Source organism: Aquarana catesbeiana, linkage group LG07 (genome assembly GCF_042186555.1).
Source record: "Aquarana catesbeiana isolate 2022-GZ linkage group LG07, ASM4218655v1, whole genome shotgun sequence".
Taxonomy (NCBI): domain Eukaryota; kingdom Metazoa; phylum Chordata; class Amphibia; order Anura; family Ranidae; genus Aquarana; species Aquarana catesbeiana.
Genome location: NC_133330.1, coordinates 87294237 through 87312862, shown reverse-complemented (window position 1 = coordinate 87312862; position 18626 = coordinate 87294237). Strand labels below are relative to the sequence as shown.

At 44.0% G+C, this 18626-nt stretch overlaps 1 protein-coding gene across 1 annotated transcript in view; it reads left to right on the top strand.

The window, feature by feature from the left end:
- Positions 1 to 5589: 5589 nt before the first annotated feature.
- LOC141103144 (inter-alpha-trypsin inhibitor heavy chain H3-like) overlaps positions 5590 to 18626 on the top strand; it is a gene marked incomplete in the record, with an annotated part of 321136 nt that continues 308099 nt past the window's right edge. The window contains 2 exon segments of the mRNA XM_073592423.1: positions 5590 to 5727; positions 11508 to 11525. Coding sequence (XP_073448524.1) covers positions 5635 to 5727; positions 11508 to 11525 — 111 coding nt within the window.

Sequence of the window (18626 nt, the reverse complement as noted above, 5' to 3'; positions counted from 1 at the left end):
TCCCCCTACATCAGGGTCCCTAGAGAGCCTCCCCCTACATCAGGGTCCCCAGAGAGCCTCCCCCTACATCAGGGTCCCCAGAGAGCCTCCCCTTACATCAGGGTCCCCAGAGAGCCCCTCCTTATATCAGGGTCCCCAGAGAGCCTCCCCTTACATCAGGTCCCCAGAGAGCCTCCACTTACACTTGCCCATCAGTGCAGCCTCACCAGTGCAGCCTGATCAGTGCCCATCAGTGCAGCCTCACCAGTGCAGCCTGATCAGTGCCCATCAGTGCAGCCTCACCAGTGCAGCCTGATCAGTGCCCATCCATGCAGCCTGATCAGTGCCCATCCATGCAGCCAGTGCCCATCAGTACAGCCTCACCAGTGCAGAGAGTGCCCATCAGTGCAGCCTCACCAGTGCATAGAGTGCCCAGGCATCAGTGCAGCCTGATCAGTGCCCATCAGTGCAGCCTGATCAGCTCAGACAGTGTCCATCAGTGCAGCCTGATCAATGCTCACCAATGCAGCCTCATCAGTGCCTATCAACGCAGCCTGATTAGTGCCCTTAATGCAGCCTCACCAGTGCAGACAGTGCCAATCAATGCAGCCTGATCAGTGCTCGTCGGTGGGGGTGGGTGGTGGGGGGGGGGGGGTTGGTTGATTGCCCTTGAGCCGCCACTGCCAAACTGTAAAATTGTTGCTATGCATCATTTCTTAAATTTACTACTGAAGGGGATACAGTAAATAAGTTTTATCACAGAGAGTCATCACACCTTACTTCAGGCTGGGGAGGGCTGTGTGTTTCAGTGGAGAGCCAGGTCCTTGCACTTCTTCGGGGGGGTGATGATTCTGTCCTGTCATGTCAAGTCTCTTCTCTTCTCTGCAGCCAGCGCCCAGCCCCAGCCCACAAGCTCAGCAAGTCACATGGGACGGGATGTTCTTGACGCCGCTCGAACCCCCCCCTGATGTGCCATGTGACCTGCCTCTGAGACTCCTGGGAAGTGGGAGTTCTAGTTTGCTGCACTGATAAGGTCCTTACCTTTAGCGCGGCCGGACTACAACTCCAACAATGCAGTGCAGCAGCAGCCAGCTAGCCAATCGGCGGCCGACATCTAGCAAAAAAAAAATTAACAGACAGCCAGCGTCGCGCCCGACATCTAGCAAAAAAAAAAAAATAACAGACAGCCAGCACCGTGGCCCGAGGCCGTTTTAAAAATAATGTAGGCGGCCTGGGGGGAAATTTCCCCTGGCCCAGCCCACCCCTGCAGGGGGGGATGCTGGATCTTGGGGGGCCCCCCACAGCGGCAGGGCCCTATGCAGCTTGCATAGTGAACGTATAGGGTACTGGGTTTTTTTCTTTTCTGTTTTATGTTTGTTTGGTTTTTATTGTTACTTCACCTGAGCTGAAAATACCACTGTTTGAATAGTATGGACTCTTTGCAAACAAGCTCTTACTTTATGTAGGGTAAAACGAATATTTGATTGTCTACTTACTGCATATGGAGTCTATACTTAAATGTTTGTACTTTATATTTTCTTGTACAATAAAACCTTTTTTGATAAAAAAAAAAAAAAAAAAAAAAAGAAAGAAAATTAATGTTCACACTACACTCACACTGAACTATCCCTAGATTCACACTAAACTGATATTCTACACCGACAATAGAATCAGAATAGCACAGTATAGCACACTAACTGTCTAATAGCAATGAACAGAGCCCTGTTCTATATCTCTCCACGCCACTTTTACACTACAAAAGGGCGTTATGGAAAGAATACTTTATAGTATATAGAGCAAGGAGCCATGATTGGATACCGTCATCATGACAGCGTCCAATCATGGCTTTGACAGTGCTCTGTGCCCTGATTGGGTGAAGCTTTCATTGCTTCAGCCAGTCAGGGCTTTCAATGCAATGTCCGGCGGCACAGTGCATTGTGGTTGTTCGTCGTGCCGAACAAACGGTTGAACGACCGTATAATTCGGTTGTTCAGAGAACTTCCTAACAACCGTTGTTTGGCCAGAACTCATGCTTGCGCCGAACCGATCGCCCATCCTTACTCCTCCCCTCACACACTGCACATGTGAGGAGAGGAAAGAGCTGAACCAGACACGAGCCGGTTTGTTGACAAGTGATCGCTCTGTCATTGGATCTGTGATGCGCCGGGTCCGGAGAACCTGGCGCTCATGGACGATTCCGGAAGCACCCCAGGGGACGCACGGGAAGCGCGCGTCTGGGAGGATGTCATTGTGTGTCTGTAGCCAGAAACACGGCACTTTTTTAATAGCAATATTATAGGAGCTTACAGATCACACAATGCCAGATGAGCAGTTCCTTTGGAGGAGGTATCCAGATTACTGGGTTGCTCTGAGATCCTAAAGTCCTTGCAGTTTATCTGGCTGATTGAGGGAGACAGTTTCAAGAAGCTGGCAGAAGAGATACCCTGTAGGGGAAAACTACTCTTTGCACTCTGAACTGTATGTAGTTGGTGCCACGGAAAACAGTGGCAACCTGGTTGGGAGAATATTTATACATGCCCCATTTCACTGTAATTAGTGTGAATGAGCATACCCTATATTCAAAACCATAAAACAAGTTGGGGGGACAGAATCCCCAAAGAAAGAGGGTATATATGTGACCCCAGACGATATGTATATGCAAAAAATATAGTATCTCACAAAAGTGAGTACGCCCCTCACATTTTTGTAAATATTTTATTATATCTTTTATCTGTGACAACACTGATGAAATGACACTTTGCTACAATGTAAAGTAGTGAGTGTGCAGCTTGTATAACAGTGTAAATTTGCTGTCCTCTCAAAATAACTCAACACATAGCCATTAATGTCTAAACCGCTGGCAACAAAAGTGAGTACACCCCTAGGTGAAAATGTCCAAATTTGGGCCCAAAGTGTCAATATTTTGTGTAGCCACCATTATTTTCCAGCACTGCCTTAACCTTCTTGAACATTGAGTTCTCCAAAGCTTCACAGGTTGCCATTGGAGTCCTCTTCCACTACTCCATGATGACTTCACGGAGCTGGTGGATGTTAGAGACCTTGCGATCCTACACCTTCCATTTGAGGATGCCCCACAGATGCTCAATAGGGTTTAGGTCTGAAGACATGCTTGGCCAGTCCATTACCTTTACCCTCAGGTTCTTTAGCAAGGCAGTTGTCGTCTTGTAGGTGTGTTTGGGGTCGTTATCATGTTGAAATACTGCTCTGTGGCCCAGTCTCTGAAGGGAGGGGCTCATGCTCTGCTTCAGTATGTCACAGTACATGTTGGCATTCATGGTTCCCTAATTGAAATGTAGCTCCCCGGTGACGGCAGCACTCATACAGCCGTAAAGACCATGGCACTCCCACCACCATGCTTGACTGTAGGAAAGACACACTTGTCTTTGTGCTCCTCACCTGGTTGCCGCCACACACGCTTGACACCATCTGAAACAAATAAGTTTATCTTGGTCTCATCAGACCACAGTGCATGGTTCCAGTAATCCATGTCCTTAGTCTGCTTGTCTTCAGCAAACTGTTTGCGGTCTTTCTTGTGCATCTTCTTTAGAAGAGGCTTCCTTCTGAGACAACAGCCATGCAGACCAATTTGATGCAGTGTGCGGTGTAAGGTCTGAGCACTGACAGGTTGACCCCCAACCCCTTCAACCTCTGTAGCAATGCTGGCAGCACTCATACGTCTATTTCTTCAAAGACAACCTCTGGATATGATGCTGAGCATGTGTATTCAACTTCTTTGGTCAACCATGGCGAGGCCTGTTCTGAGTAAAACCTGAGTGGAACCTGTCCTGGATGGTCTTGGCCACCATGCTGCAGCTCTGTTTCAGGATCTTGGCAATCTTCTTATAGCCTAGGCCATCTTTATGTAGAGCAACAATTCTTTTTTTTCAGATCCTCAGAGTTCTTTGCCATGAGGTGTCATGTTGAACTTCCAGTGACCAGTATGGGAGAGTGACGGAGATAACACCAAGTTTAACACACCTGCTTCCCATTCACACCTTATAACACTAACGAGTCACATGACACCTGGGAGGAAAAATGGCTAATTGGGCCTAATTTGGACATTTTCACTTAGGGGTGTACTCACTTTTGTTGCCAGCAGTTTAGACATCAATGGCTGTGTGCTGAGTTATTTTGAGGGGACAGCAAATTTACACTGTTATACAAGCTGTACACTCCTTTCCATTGTAGTAAAGTGTCATTTCTTCAGTGTTGTCGCATGAAAAGATATAAAAAAATATTAACAAAAATGTGAGCGGTGTACTTACTTTTGTGAGATTCTGTATATCTAGGTATCAAAAATACTTAAGCACCTTCACCCCAGACTAAAAATAAGGCACACACATTTAGACAGAACTCACCGTGACACCACAATGATAAATATATAATATGTCTTCATCAAATACATCGCACCAGTAATGCTAATCTAGTGATTCGCTCAACTGAGCCTTAAAGATAAAGCCACCAGGATTGAGAGGCTGCAAGCATATGGTGCATGTATGATGAGAGATTGAGAAATATACTATTGAAAAAAATGGCATAACCAGCCAGGCCAGACAACTGGGCTCACTCCATTAGCAGCAAGTTCATATCCCTATAGTGCTTCTAAATGCTCATCATGGATTTTGCCTAATTAGACCTTATCTCTAAGGTCATAGTAAGCACAATTGGGATAAACGTAGATCAGCATAGGAACCCCCACGTCACTCAAAGTTACTAGTCATGTAGATAAATGTGACTCAGTTGACTCAGTTCCATTGTAGGATCATGGACACAGCAGGGGCTCACAGTATGCCCGAAAAAAGTTTGTCAGTCGGACCAATGATATACAAATCCACGCTGTTGCATCCAACTCCTTCACCAATGCAGGAGATAGGGCTATATGGGACATCACCAGGCATTGCTGGAGACTCATTGTCAGTGTATGTGCGGGAGGGGAACTCACAGTTCATTGATCGGCACTCCCAAAAAGAGGTCATGGTGAGACCTTAGGGCCCCATGGTGTGGACCCCACAGTTAGCGTGTTTCGCCCGTTTTGCAATCTAGCGGGCTTCTTCAGAACCACTACTCTTTCCCTCCTTGTCAGGTACCCCTCCCAAAAACTGCTCCTACTTTCTCCCTAACAAACAGGGCTCTATCCCTGACCTACTCCCACACTTTAGGCATGCTGAATATGGCAGAAACTGCTTTTTAAGTACTTCTGTATCAAGATGGCTGCACAAATATTGCTGGATTTTGACGTCTAATGGGGGATGCTGGCCTCCCAAGATGGCCATTTGGAGCCCATAATAGGGGAAAAATGTAGTCCCCAATAGTTTTCTGCAAACACTTCCTACACACAGGCATAGTGTAAAGCAGCCATTATCAACCTTCTGAACATAGTGGAACCCTTGAAATAACTTTATGGGCTTAGGGAACCCCTGCTAATGATTGCTTTATCTACAGCTCACAGAACATTGGTTTGATGACCACTGGGAAGAATTAGAATTATATGTATCTGTTTTTAAAAGTATGAGTTTATCTGGCATTTAAGCAATCTGGAGTTTAGCAATATTTTATTTCCTATTATTTATTAACATGGACTCAAATATTGGATGGCATGCTGCTGTTTTAAACAGGAAAAAGCACATTGTAAACATGGCTGGTCTACGGCTGGTTTGCTCTTTGCTGTTTTGTGCCCTTACTCCAGTTAACAGTGATTTTGTGATTGAAGGACTCAGAAAAATTCAGGTAAATTTATCTTCTTTTTCTGGCAAGTGGAAAATAAGATTCAGAGTAGACATGCCGATGCTCTCAAATTGGGTGGGAGATTATGGGCATATCTTTCATTCATTGTTGGTGTGGCAGATGATATTACCAACACTTTAAAGTGGTAATGAAATAGACTATAAAGTTCTTCTTCAAGCTAGCCTTCAGGTATCTCTGGCTCTGTTGTGTGAATTCTGAGGATATGTTATTTAAAAAAACCAAAGGACAATTGTGTAGGCTGGGCTAGAGACAACCTTCCATGTGTATATTTAGTATAAGATGGTAATGTCATACACTATGATGGAGATTTACTAAAACTGGAGCACACAAAATCTGGTGCAGCTCTGCATACAGACCATTCAGCTTCCAGGTTTTATTGCTAAAGCTTAATTGAACAAACTAAACTTAGTCCTGGTTCACACCTATGCATTTTTTATTGTGTTTTCAGTTTTGCAGAAACACACTACAGTACATTTAACATGGTTTCCTATGGATGTAATTCACATCTGTGCATTTTATGGAAAGGGCCAGGGATTTTTTTTCTGGTTTTTGGTTCCATAGACTTTAATGGATCAAAAATGTGTATTGAAAAACGCAAAATGCACCTGGAATATGCAAACTGCAACCTGCATAGGTGTGAACCAGGCCTTAGCAGCTGATTGACTGCCATGCACACCTGCACCAGATTCTGAGTTCTCCAGTTTTAGTAAATCTCCCTATATATCACTATTGATGTTTGGGTCTCTAACATGGCAGAGTAGCTCATATGTTAGACTCTTATGTGAAAGCATTGCTAAGTTGTCAGTCTTTATAACAGGATAATGGCTCTCACATTTCAGATTCTGTGACATATCACTTAAAGTGGTAGTGAACTCTTCCATTTAAAAAAAAAAAAATCTCCCTGCAAGTTAAGGGCATAATGCATTACGCACTAGCACATTATAAAAGACGTGCCCTAAAATGATGTCCTCCAGCGGCGCACTGTCAACGTAAACAGGGCTTTCACTTGGGCATGGGAGTCACGGCTGCAGAATAAAGCTCTGCAGGGAAGGCATGAGTATGCCGTCTCTTCAGAGCCCATGCACTGGGGAACTCACCAGCTGGAAAAACCGTGAATATCTTCTAAACAGAGCACATTTAGGAGATGTTCCTTGTACCTACAGGTAAGCTTTTTTATAAGCTTACTTGTGGTACAAGTGTCTAACGGTATTTACTACTGCTTTAAGTCACAAAGCTAGCACACCAGGATAAAAATGCTTATTTTTGAAGATGGCAGTTATTTTTAGTTGAGTCCAAAAAGATTAAAAAATTACAGCCACGTTCCTAAAATAAAGATGTCTATCATTGTGTTATAGCTTCGTGAATTGAGCCTATAGTCCTTAAAGTGGAGTTCCGCCCACCACTGCAAAAATTATAAGCCAGCAGCTGCACACACTGCAGCTGCTGACTTTTAATAATCGTACATTTACCTGTCCTGGAGTCCAGCGATGTCGGCACCGCAACTGATGTTTCCATCAGCTGTCGGGTGCATGCCTCCTCCATTGCGAGTAAGGGAACCCGGCAGTGAAGCCTTTTGGCTTCACGTCAGAAACCCTACTGCACATGCGCGAGGCTCCGCTCCTCTCTCCTACTGGCCCGGCGGCCGGGGAAGGAGGTGGGAGCCCGGGCGATGATGTCAATACCCGCGGTTGAAGCTCCCGGAAGTGGGAACAGGATACCCTGAGGGGGGAAGGAGCACAACGAGCGGAAGTTCCACTTTTGGGTGGAACTCTGCTTTAAATTTGATAGTCTCTCTGATAATAAGGCAGTCTCTGTTACACTATATTATAATATGCAATACTGTCTTTTAACATACATGAGAACTTTTACTATTACTAATTGTCTGTATTTGTACTATAAACTATTAGTTCTGAATATACAGTTGGCTAAGAGTCATAAAAAAAAGACTTGCATGGACCTGCAAACTAGTCTAATTTAGAAAGTTAAGTGCTTGTTTTGGGCATTTGTAAGAGAAGTGAGACACGTAGATACATTCTATTTTAGGAGGGTACCACTAGTGTTAATTTTGGCAGCAAATTTCAATTTAGTTTTAGTCTTTAGTTCCATTTTAGTCTTCTACAATTGTTTTAGTTTTAGTTGTATTTAGTCAACTAAATCCCCAGGACATTTTAGTCAACTAAAATCATTTTAAAGAGTTTCCGCACTTATATATATATACATTTTAAATTAAAAAATGTCTGCAGTTTAAAAAGTGCAGAAACTTTTTGAAGAACCCTTGTGTTAGGAATATTATCTAATTCACAGCGGTGTGGGGTATATTATCATGGAAGAATTCAAGCATTTTATTTGAAGATATTTACTGAAGAGATTTGCATTGTTTTGTGGACTGAATTATATTATGATTAATTAGGAATTTTATTTGTTATGTGCATTCATACGTGAATTTCCACTGATGGATACCTTGTAGTTTTTTGGGTTTATTAGCCACATTAGGAGCCAGTGGTCAGTCAGTCAGAGGTAAGTCAGTCAGTAGTAGGGGCCCCGCACTTACCCTATCTCGTGGGCAGCGCTGCGGGCGGCGTTGGCTTCTCTCTGGGCTGTTCTCTCCGGCTGCTTCCTCACTTCCCCTGCGTCTCCTCCTGATGGCCAATCCGATCGGATCTCCTTTTGGCCAATCAGGTGACGGGTCTCACGACCCACTTCCTGATTGGCTGGGAGGAGAATCAGTGTTACAATAGCAAATATTAATTCGCTATTGTCACACAACTGGATGGGTTTACGGCGCAGTGCACTGCGCCCCGAGACCACCCTATTTTGAAGCCTATTAGAGCCTCTGGCTCTAACCACATGCGTCAAAAAAAAAAAAAAACCCCATTGGAATCCATGCGTCCGGAACCTGCATATAGATCAGGGGGCCGGACACATGGATGGGGGGGGCGGCACCCGTGCGCCCCTAATGGACAGGCCGCCACTGTTAGGAGCACTGATTACAGATTTTTTTTTATATAATCATCAGCAGCGCTACTCTTTATTGTTTTTTATTATTTGTTCTATTTGTGGGAGCACATATTGATGTTAGCTGCTTGGGATTGGGACATGATTGAGCTGATTGGGACACATATAGCTTGATTAAAGGCTAAGTTCACCTCCTTTTTTTTGTAAATTACAGCTCCCCTTTGTACACCATTAATGTACCTCTGTTGCAAAAAATACAAGATTTCTTTAATTTAGAGAATAAGGCCTTACCTGAGCCATTGCTGTATTTCCTAGAAAGCTTCATCACTTGTAGACATCAGATAGAGAAGCCAGTTAGACACAGGAAGGAATTAATCAGCTGACCTCCTTAGCACACCCCTGTGGCTGCCTTCCCCCCTTCAAGCAGATTACTACCACCCACCCCCAGGTGCACGGTTTTCCAGTATAATTAATCAGTGATCACTGTTCTTACTAAATACACAGACATCCATTTTTTCTGAATTTCATCTTGTATAGATTGTTAATTTGGTATTTTGGAGTGTGCAGGAGATGAGAGATCACATAACAGCCTATGTGGATAGAGCTGTAGTATTGAAAACAGGAGAAGTGTGTACTGCATTCTGTAAAGCTTACCATACGCTATACAATCTGATTGTACAATCTTTTAGATCTGCCATGAATTATGTAGTGCCTGCCTGATTGGATACAGAGTGATTGGATAAATAGGTGTGTCCTCCCATTATATCGTTTTGATAAATCTAAAGGAGACAGAGATTGTACAATCAGATTGTATAGTACATGGCCACCTTTGTACACCTAACATGAACTAGTTGAGCTTTTGGTGCCAATAATTAACGGCACACTAAACACAAAAGCAAACACATATTTTGCCACATGAAAAATCAAGTGACAAACAGTGAAACGTGCAACCCACATCACGCCCAAATGTCCCATGAGCTACTTTGCCATGTGTAGCGCAATCCATTGAAGTCAATGGGCTGCCCTATGTGTGCCACTGGAAAAACAAGCCAAAAAACATGCGCTCCCACTACTCTAGGGGTGAGTGAGGTCTAAAAGTGAAATTGGTGCGTTTACACAAGAACAATGAGGCTCCATTCACATCTGTGTGTTTCCAAACGCATGGCAAGCTGCACAGAAAATGTGCACTTCGCCATGCATTTCAGAAACACATTGCAACTGTGCATCGTGGTTGTGTTTTAATTATATGTTAAAGGCTCCCCAAGTGCAGCAAACGCACCACAAACAACGGTAACGCACCATGCACGGCTCCAAAAAAAGTTCTGGAGCTTCTTTGGGGTGATTGTTGCATGTAGAGCAGCCCATTCAAGTGAATGGACTGCCCTATTCGTGATGAGTGAAAATGCCCCAAACCAAACGCATGCGGGAATGTGAGTTTTCGCTACGTGGAGATGTGCATGAGGCCTGACAACTGAGTGTCTCCCTCCGCTCCTTCATATGTACTTGTATAAAGATGGCCATACACAAGTACTCACTCACTAATGGAACATAGAATAAACAGGGTGGATCAGGCTATGACTGAACTAACTAGCACTAAACAGGTAGGGTACAGATACAAAATCACATAAGTAAACAAGTTGTAATGTTGAAAACTACCACTACATGTCAGCATACTACTGAACAATGATAACCTGATGCTGATCAATACAACAATGACAAAAAAAATGACATAAAAGTGGGAAAGAATATGTGTGGTAAGGTTCTCTCCGTTTTTTCAATGCCATATAGCTGCTTTGAATTTTCTCACTCTTCTTCTTATGTAACCATCATAACAGCTTTGGTTTATTAACTTGAACTACAAACATTCAAATTTGGGTAGACTTAGGTAAAGGTTAGAATCCCAGTGAGTTTATTTTTTATAGTCCTGTACCTGTTTTCAGTGACCATACACAAAGTAAGTGTAACTCTTCCTATTGTAATCAGACTGCAGAAAACTGAAATCTGATTAGTTACTATCAGGGCTTTTTTCTCTGACAATAGGTGCAGGAACTCCCCTTTTCCAAGTCTCCCCTTTTCCCCGCCCCTACCCACCTCCGAGCACCATCCCTTGGTTCCACCCCCTACCCACCTCCCAGTACCGCCCATTTTAGACAATACAGAACCAAGTATCATTTTGTGGTGCTAAGTAATTTGTATGGAATTTGGTAATGGTATCAAGAAAAGCAGTAAAATAGATCCCATTCAACCAACATCAATAGATCCCCCTAACAACAATGCACCACCCACAGCAAAATCCCCCCCCCCCCCCCGCAACAATAGACTCCTGGCAGCATCAACAGATCTCCGCACAGCCATCATTAATAGACTATCTGGCAGCCATCAACAATAGACCCCTCTCGAAACAGTAGATCTCCTTCAGCAACAACTGACCCCCCAGTAACTTAAGACCCACCCCTAGCAACAATAGGTACCCCACCAGCAACAATAGACCTCCTTCAGCAACAATAGAACCCCCTACAAAAATAGATCCCCTCCAGCTAGAATAGATCCCCCAGCAGTGAGCATCAATACCCTGCAGCACACCCCAGCACACCTTACCATTACATACAGTCAGTCCAGGAGGTGCCGGAACTGCGTTCCCCCGCGTTCCCGCTGAAAAAAAGCCCTGGTTACTATGAGGTTCTCTTTGCACATTACTCATTGTGCCAACTTAAAAAAGAAAAAAATCACTCTATCCAATTTTCTGACATTTTCTGTTACAATTTGCAATGTATAATGATATTTTCTTTTATGTGTTTTTATTACAGAAGAGATCCACTGAAAAGGTAAGAATGAAGGAAGCACAATGGGGAGTAATGAAGTGTAAAATAAGTACATTTCACATATAAGGCTTTATAATAACATTTATAAAGCTTTGAACTATTGTAATTCATTTTGCACATTGATCTTTAATTAAATATAGACTTAATGTGAACATGTATATTTAAAAGTTAAACTAAGAACTTAAAGTGGTTGTAAAGGCTATTTTTTTTTTTTTTTTTTTTAATTAAAATTAAAAAAGTTTTACTTAACTACTCTGTGCAATAGTATTCCACAGAGTGGTCCCTTACCTCCTCTTCTGGAGTTCCTCGCCGGCGTGGTCCGCTCCTCCTTCCCTGCGGTTGCCCCCTTACCAAGCTATGTGTTAGGATATATTAGACAGCAAGTGAACATGTTTTCCCTAAAGTTGATGTGTTTTTAAAGCAGAAAAAATGGGCAAGCATGAGGATTTGAGCGACTTTGACAAGGACCAAATTGTAAAAGCTAGACAACTGGGTCAGAGCAGCTCCCTTATGCAGCTCTTGTGGAATGTTGCCGGCCTGCAGTGATCAAGACCTACCAAAAGTAGTCCAAGGAATGAAAACTGGTGAACCAATGACAGGGTCATAGGCGACCAAGGCTTATTGATGCACGTGGGAAGCGAAGGCTAATCTTTGTAGCCCGATCCACTGGAGAAGCTACTGTAGCTCAAATTGCTGAAAAGATTCATGCTGCTTACAATAGAACACACAGTGCATTGCAGTTTGTTGTGTATGGGGCTACATAGCCAAAAACTGGTGAGGGTGGTCATTCTGACCCACGTCCACACCCCTGAAAGCACCTATAATGGGCATGTGAGCATCAGAACTGGACCATAGGAGCAATGGTGGCCTAATCTGAATCAAGAATGGTTTGAGGAACACAATACCGAGTTTGAGGTATTTGGGGTGTGCTGGAAAAACAAGTCTGATCCATGGAGGCTTCACCTTGCAACTTACAGGATCTGCTACTTATGATGCTAGATACCACAGCATACTTTTTAGAGGCCTAGTGGAATCAATGCCTCGGTGGCTCATGGAGGGTGGTTATATTGTTATACCTTATCAGTGTTTATATAGTGTGTAGCGGCATGCAGACCTCCAAAGGCCTGATGGTGACCTCCAGAGTCAGGGAGAGCTGACATCCTTCTTTGTAGTATGGGTTATTAGGCATGGTGGGTGTATTGCAAGTTGAAAACATGGGCGCCAGTCACTTTTTGGAATGCAGGAAAAAGAGATTTATTGTCTCTTAACAGAACTGGGGGAGAGAGGGTTAGTGCCAGGACACTATTAGACAGGTGCAATATTGGCAGACTCCGAGACAAAAATAATAGGCAGACAGCTATACAGGTAGAGGGCCTTTTAAGCTGGATACAGCAACTGTATTTGTAGAACTGCTGTCTCCTATGGCAACTGAACTTTGAACAGTCAATAGAGATCCATACACGTAACTCACAGTAACCCGTTATAGATCTTCTCTCACATCTCACAGTATCCCCCTGCCAATTGGCTGAGAAGACCCATCCACTCCCAGTCTGAATTCACTATGCCCTGGTCATTCTAATGCCACAGGCAACAATGCCACCAAGTGACAGAAGATCGAGGGGCATCACATCCAGAGTTAGGGAAAAGCCAATGACTCCCCTCTCAATCAGCCAGGCTAGTTACCACCTAGCAAGCTAAATTTGTTAATAACCCTGCCTACTACCAGGGTGCTACATCCTCCCCCTGCCAAGGAAAACTACATCTCAGAGTTCGCAAAAAAAAATATATATATATATATATATTCTCAATCCTGAAAATGAATGTCCTGGTAAAACTTCGGTAGGTAGGGTAACGGGGAAGAATGAAAAATGGTAACAACACATGTGGCGTACTACATGAAATAAGTAAACATAGATTGGGAGTTATTTACGAAAGGCAAATCCACTTTGCACTACAAGTGCAAAGTGTGCTTGAAATTGCACTGAAAGTACACTTGGAAGTGCAGTCGCTGTAAATCTGAGGGGTAGATCTGAAAATGAATGTCCTGGTAAAACTTCGGTAGGTAGGGTAACGGGGAAGAATGAAAAATGGTAACAACACATGTGGCGTACTACATGAAATAAGTAAACATAGATTGGGAGTTATTTACGAAAGGCAAATCCACTTTGCACTACAAGTGCAAAGTGTGCTTGAAATTGCACTGAAAGTACACTTGGAAGTGCAGTCGCTGTAAATCTGAGGGGTAGATCTGAAATGAGGGAAAGTTCTGCTGATTTTATTATTGAATCATGTGCAAGCTAAAATGCTGTTTTTTATTTTCCTTGCATGTGCCCTTCGGATCTACAGCGACTGCACTTCCAAGTGCACTTTCAGTGTAATTTCAAGTGCACTTTGCACTTGTAGTTTGCACTTGTAGTGCAAAGTGGATTTGCCTTTAGTAAATAACCCCCATTATGTACAAAGGCAAGTGGAAGTTCACACAAGGGCAATGAATATAAGACAGTATTTACAGTTTTACGTGTGGCGGACCACCCAAACAAATGAGGGAAAAATGCAATAACAGTAATCTTATATCCTAACTATCTACCCTGTTTACCCGAAAATAAGACCTAGCGTGATTGTCAGTGATGGCTGCAATATAAGCCCTACCCCACAAATAAGCCCTACCCTCTTTCCCCGAAATTAAGCCCTACCCTGAAAATAAAGCCTACAAGGACTTTAACTAGGGCTTATTTGGGGGGTAGGGCTTATATTGCAGCCATCACCGACAATCACGCTAGGTCTTATTTTCGGGGAAACAGGGTATCTAGTATATACATAATAGGAAATAGAAAAATTAGCATTAGTATGCAAGTCAAGGACATTGTCTCTCCTTAGCCAAGGAAGACACGAAGGGTGCTGGAACACCTGAAAGAGAAGAAATAGACAACATACTTGTAGAAACACATCCTAGTCCTACAGTAATACGGTGCTATATGTACATAAGTGAAGTTTGTTCACTCTCGGCAGAGTTTAACAAATAGTGAAAAAAATGAACACAGTGGTATATTTCAATCTACATACATACTTTTAGCAATGACTATATCTAGACACATCTACAGCTGAAAATGGGCCCCACCCCCTTGAGGGTGCCACCCCTTTTCCATAACAATTCTCAAAAAAATATTTCACTTAGCAATCTATTCAGGTACTTTAATAAAAATGAACTTAGGACTCACTCAGGCTGGCACTCTCATGCCACCTGGTGGTCCGTATAAGAAAACAGTCCTCGTGTAATATCACAGTTCAATAAACCACTTTAAGGTAAGAACTTGCCCTTTTTGCCACAGCACATCCTACCTAACTAACTAAACACCCCATTGTCCTTGGAGCCCCAAAGTTCAATGATCATTTCACTTGAGGTATAACAACTTTTGGCTCCAAGGACAAGGACTTTCGTTTCCCAGCAGCTTCCCTTCTTTATAGCGATAACTTCTGGGACAGGTGCATGGCCATTTACATGCAAAACATTTAGCCATGCCAACATGCGAGCGACCGTAATTATTGAAGAACTGTCCATTCTCCTGGTCAACAAAGTCTCCTTGTGATTTAAGTATTTCTCAGACTGCCCTTGACACAGCTGGGAACTGAGATCAATTTTCCTCATGAATGAAGAAACAAACATGCTGAAATTCCACAACATCAGATCAGCATGTCACTTTTCAGAGGGAGGCACGCTGGCAGTTCCAGGGCACAGGCCAGCATGACTCTTTTAAGGCCCTTCCTGCAACTGCTGGGATTCAGGAACACATTCCAGCAGTACAGCACAGGCAGGAATGTCCCCGCATCAACCTTTTCCAAGGGTGGAGCAACTTTCAACAAAGTCGGCACAACTCCATGAACAATTTTGTAATCCACTCTGGTTAAGATGAACTTGTTAGAGTCCAGAGATATCACCAATAATATCTGGGTTTAGGCAATTGCAAAAGCTTTCCACTTGAGCCAGTTGTGGTGATATAGTGCTGTATATCCTTTTGGTTAAGCCGACGAACAATCACACAGTCAAAATGAATGTGGTGACCATGATCCCAAGTCTGTAGGATGTTTGCTTACTTATCAGCAAGTCGTGGGAACATCTTCTTCAATTCACCACAAAGAGGAATATCTAAAAATGTAATTCTGGAAAGCAGCATCAATCCATTGCATTCTCTTTTCCTGAATCTCCTTTTCCAGACAAGCGGGTACATACAGATAGCCATATTCTTTGATAGGGATGAGCCGAACACCCCCCGGTTCGGTTCGCACCAGAACCCGCGAACGGACCGAAAGTTCGCACGAACGTTAGAACCCCATTGACGTCTATGGGACTCGAACGTTCGAAATCAAAAGTGCTCATTTTAAAGGCTAATTTGCATGGTATTGTCCTAAAAAGGGTTTGGGGACCCGGGTCCTACCCCAGGGGACATGTATCAATGCAAAAAAAACTTTTAAAAACGGCCGTTTTTTCGGGAGCAGTGATTTTAATGATGCTTAAAGTAAAAAAAAAAAAAAGTGAAATATTCCTTTAAATATCGTACCTGGGGGGTGTCTATAGTATGCCTGTAAAGTGACGCGTGTTTCCCATGTTTAGAACAGTCCCTGCACCAAATGTCATTTTTAAAGGAAAAAATCTCATTTAAAACTGCTTGCGGGTTTAATGTCATGTCGGGTCATGGCAATATGGATGAAAATCAGTGAGACAAACGGCATGGGTACCCCCCAGTCCATTACCAGGCCCTTTGGGTCTTGTATGGATATTAAGGGGAACCCCGCACCCAAATTAAAATAAGGAAAGGTGTGGGGCCACCAGGCCCTATATACTCTGAACAGCAGTATACAGGCGGTGCAAACAAGACAGGGACTGTAGGTTTGTTGTTAAGTAGAATCTCTTTGTAATTTTGAACATTTTTAACGTGTTTAGCTCCAGCCAAAAAATCTTTTCTAAGCTTTTTGGAAAACATAGGGAAGGGTTATCACCCCTGTGACATTTGTTTTGCTGTCTTTCCTCCTCTTCAGAAGATTTCACCTCACTTTTTTGTCCCAATGAAAAATGTTTTTTGAAAATTTGGGTTTTTTTGTGGAACAAGGATTGGAAAGCATCAGTGGAAAGGAGAAATTGTTTTCCCATATTAACTCTTACAGGAGAGAATTTCCCTTCCTAGGGGTAGATTTCATCTCACTTCCTGTTGTCTCCTTCCGTTTGCAAGTAGGAGTCGTTTGTAAGTTAGATGTTTGAAAGTAGGGTCCTGCCCTATATACTCAGCAGAAATTTGGGCCTTAGGTGTTGCTGTGGCCACAACACTGTAAGCCCTCACAGGGCCCTGCTGTGAAATATTAGATCAAGAATTGTAATTACATGCCCCTGTTGAACAGGAGCTGAAAAATTAGGCCTTAGGCACTGGTGCTGGTGCCACAACACTGCAACCCCTCACAGACACTCTAGTTGGAACGCAGGAACGAGCCCTGCTGCAAAGTATTGCTTCAAAAATTGTAATTACACGCCCCTGTTAGACAGGGGCAGAAAAATTGGGCCTTAGGCACTGGTGCTGGTGCCACAACACTGCAACCCCTCACAGACACTCTAGTTGGAACGCAGGAACGAGCCCTGCTGCAAAGTATTGCATCAAAAATTGTAATTACACGCCCCTGTTAGACAGGGGCAGAAAAATTGGGCCTTAGGCACTGGTGCTGGTGCCACAACACTGCAACCCCTCACAGACACTCTAGTTGGAACGCAGGAACGAGCCCTGCTGCAAAGTATTGCATCAAAAATTGTAATTACACGCCCCTGTTAGACAGGGGCAGAAAAATTGGGCCTTAGGCACTGGTGCTGGTGCCACAACACTGCAACCCCTCACAGACACTCTAGTTGGAATGCAGGAACGAGCCCTGCTGCAAAGTATTACATCAAAAATTGTAATTACACGCCCCTGTTAAACAGGGGCTGAAAAATTGTGCCTTAGGCACTGGTGGTGGCGCCCAGAACCAAAAATGTTCTTACAAGCTATCAGCGTGATGATTGAGGAGGAAGAGGATAATTACTCAGGGATAGTCACTCAGCATCAGCATAGGCAGTCTTTGAAGGGATCTGAGATTTCAAAAAAAATTATTCGGTTACATCAGCATCAGGTGCTTGGTAGCTGGTGGTGATCCAAGACTCATTCATTTTTATGAAGGTCAGCCGATCGACCGAGTCGGTGGACAGACGCACCCTGTGATCGGTTACCACGCCTCCAGTAGCACTGAATGTGCGTTCCGAAAGAACGCTGGATGCAGGACAGGCCAGTAGCTCAATTGCATACTGTGCAAGCTCTGGCCAGTGATCCATCCTCAAGACCCAGTAACCCAGAGGATTTTCGGTGGGAAAGGTGTCCAAGTCTGATCTTGCCCCTAGGTATTCCTGCACCATGTAAAACAGACGCTGGCGATGGTTGCTGGAACCGATCATACCTTGGGGCTGCGGACCAAAAAATTGTCTGAACGCATCGGTCAGACGGCCACCTTCTCCACCGCTCCTTCTTTGACTGACCGAAGCCTCAGCAACACGTTGTCCAGAAACAGGAGTTTGTAACCTCCCAGTCTCTGGGAACGCGTTGCACAGACCTTTCTGCAAGGCCTCCCGAAGATGTTTCATCCTCTGCTCCCTCTGCGATGGCAAGATAAGGTCCGCAACCTTACCCTTGTAACGTGGATCAAGGAGGGTTGCCAGCCAGTATTGGTCCTTCTCCTTGATACCACGAATACGAGGATCCTTACGCAGGCTTTGCAGGATCAGGGAGGCCATGCAGCGTAGGTTTGCTGAGGCATTCGGTCCGGAGTCCTCTGGGTCACTAAGAACGACATGGTCCGCAGCCACCTCCTCCCAGCCACGTACAAGTCCATGTGTTTCTTGGGACTGATCCCTTAAAGACTGCTGCTGATGCTGAGTGCCAGGCTCCACCTCCATACTGACACAATCTTCCTCCTCCTCCTCTTCCTCCTCGTCCTCTTCCTGTGTGATCGGCGGGCACGCAGGAACACTGTCTGGATAAAGGGGGCCTTGAGAGCTAAGGAAGTCCTCCTCTTCCTGCCTCTGTTCTGCCTCAA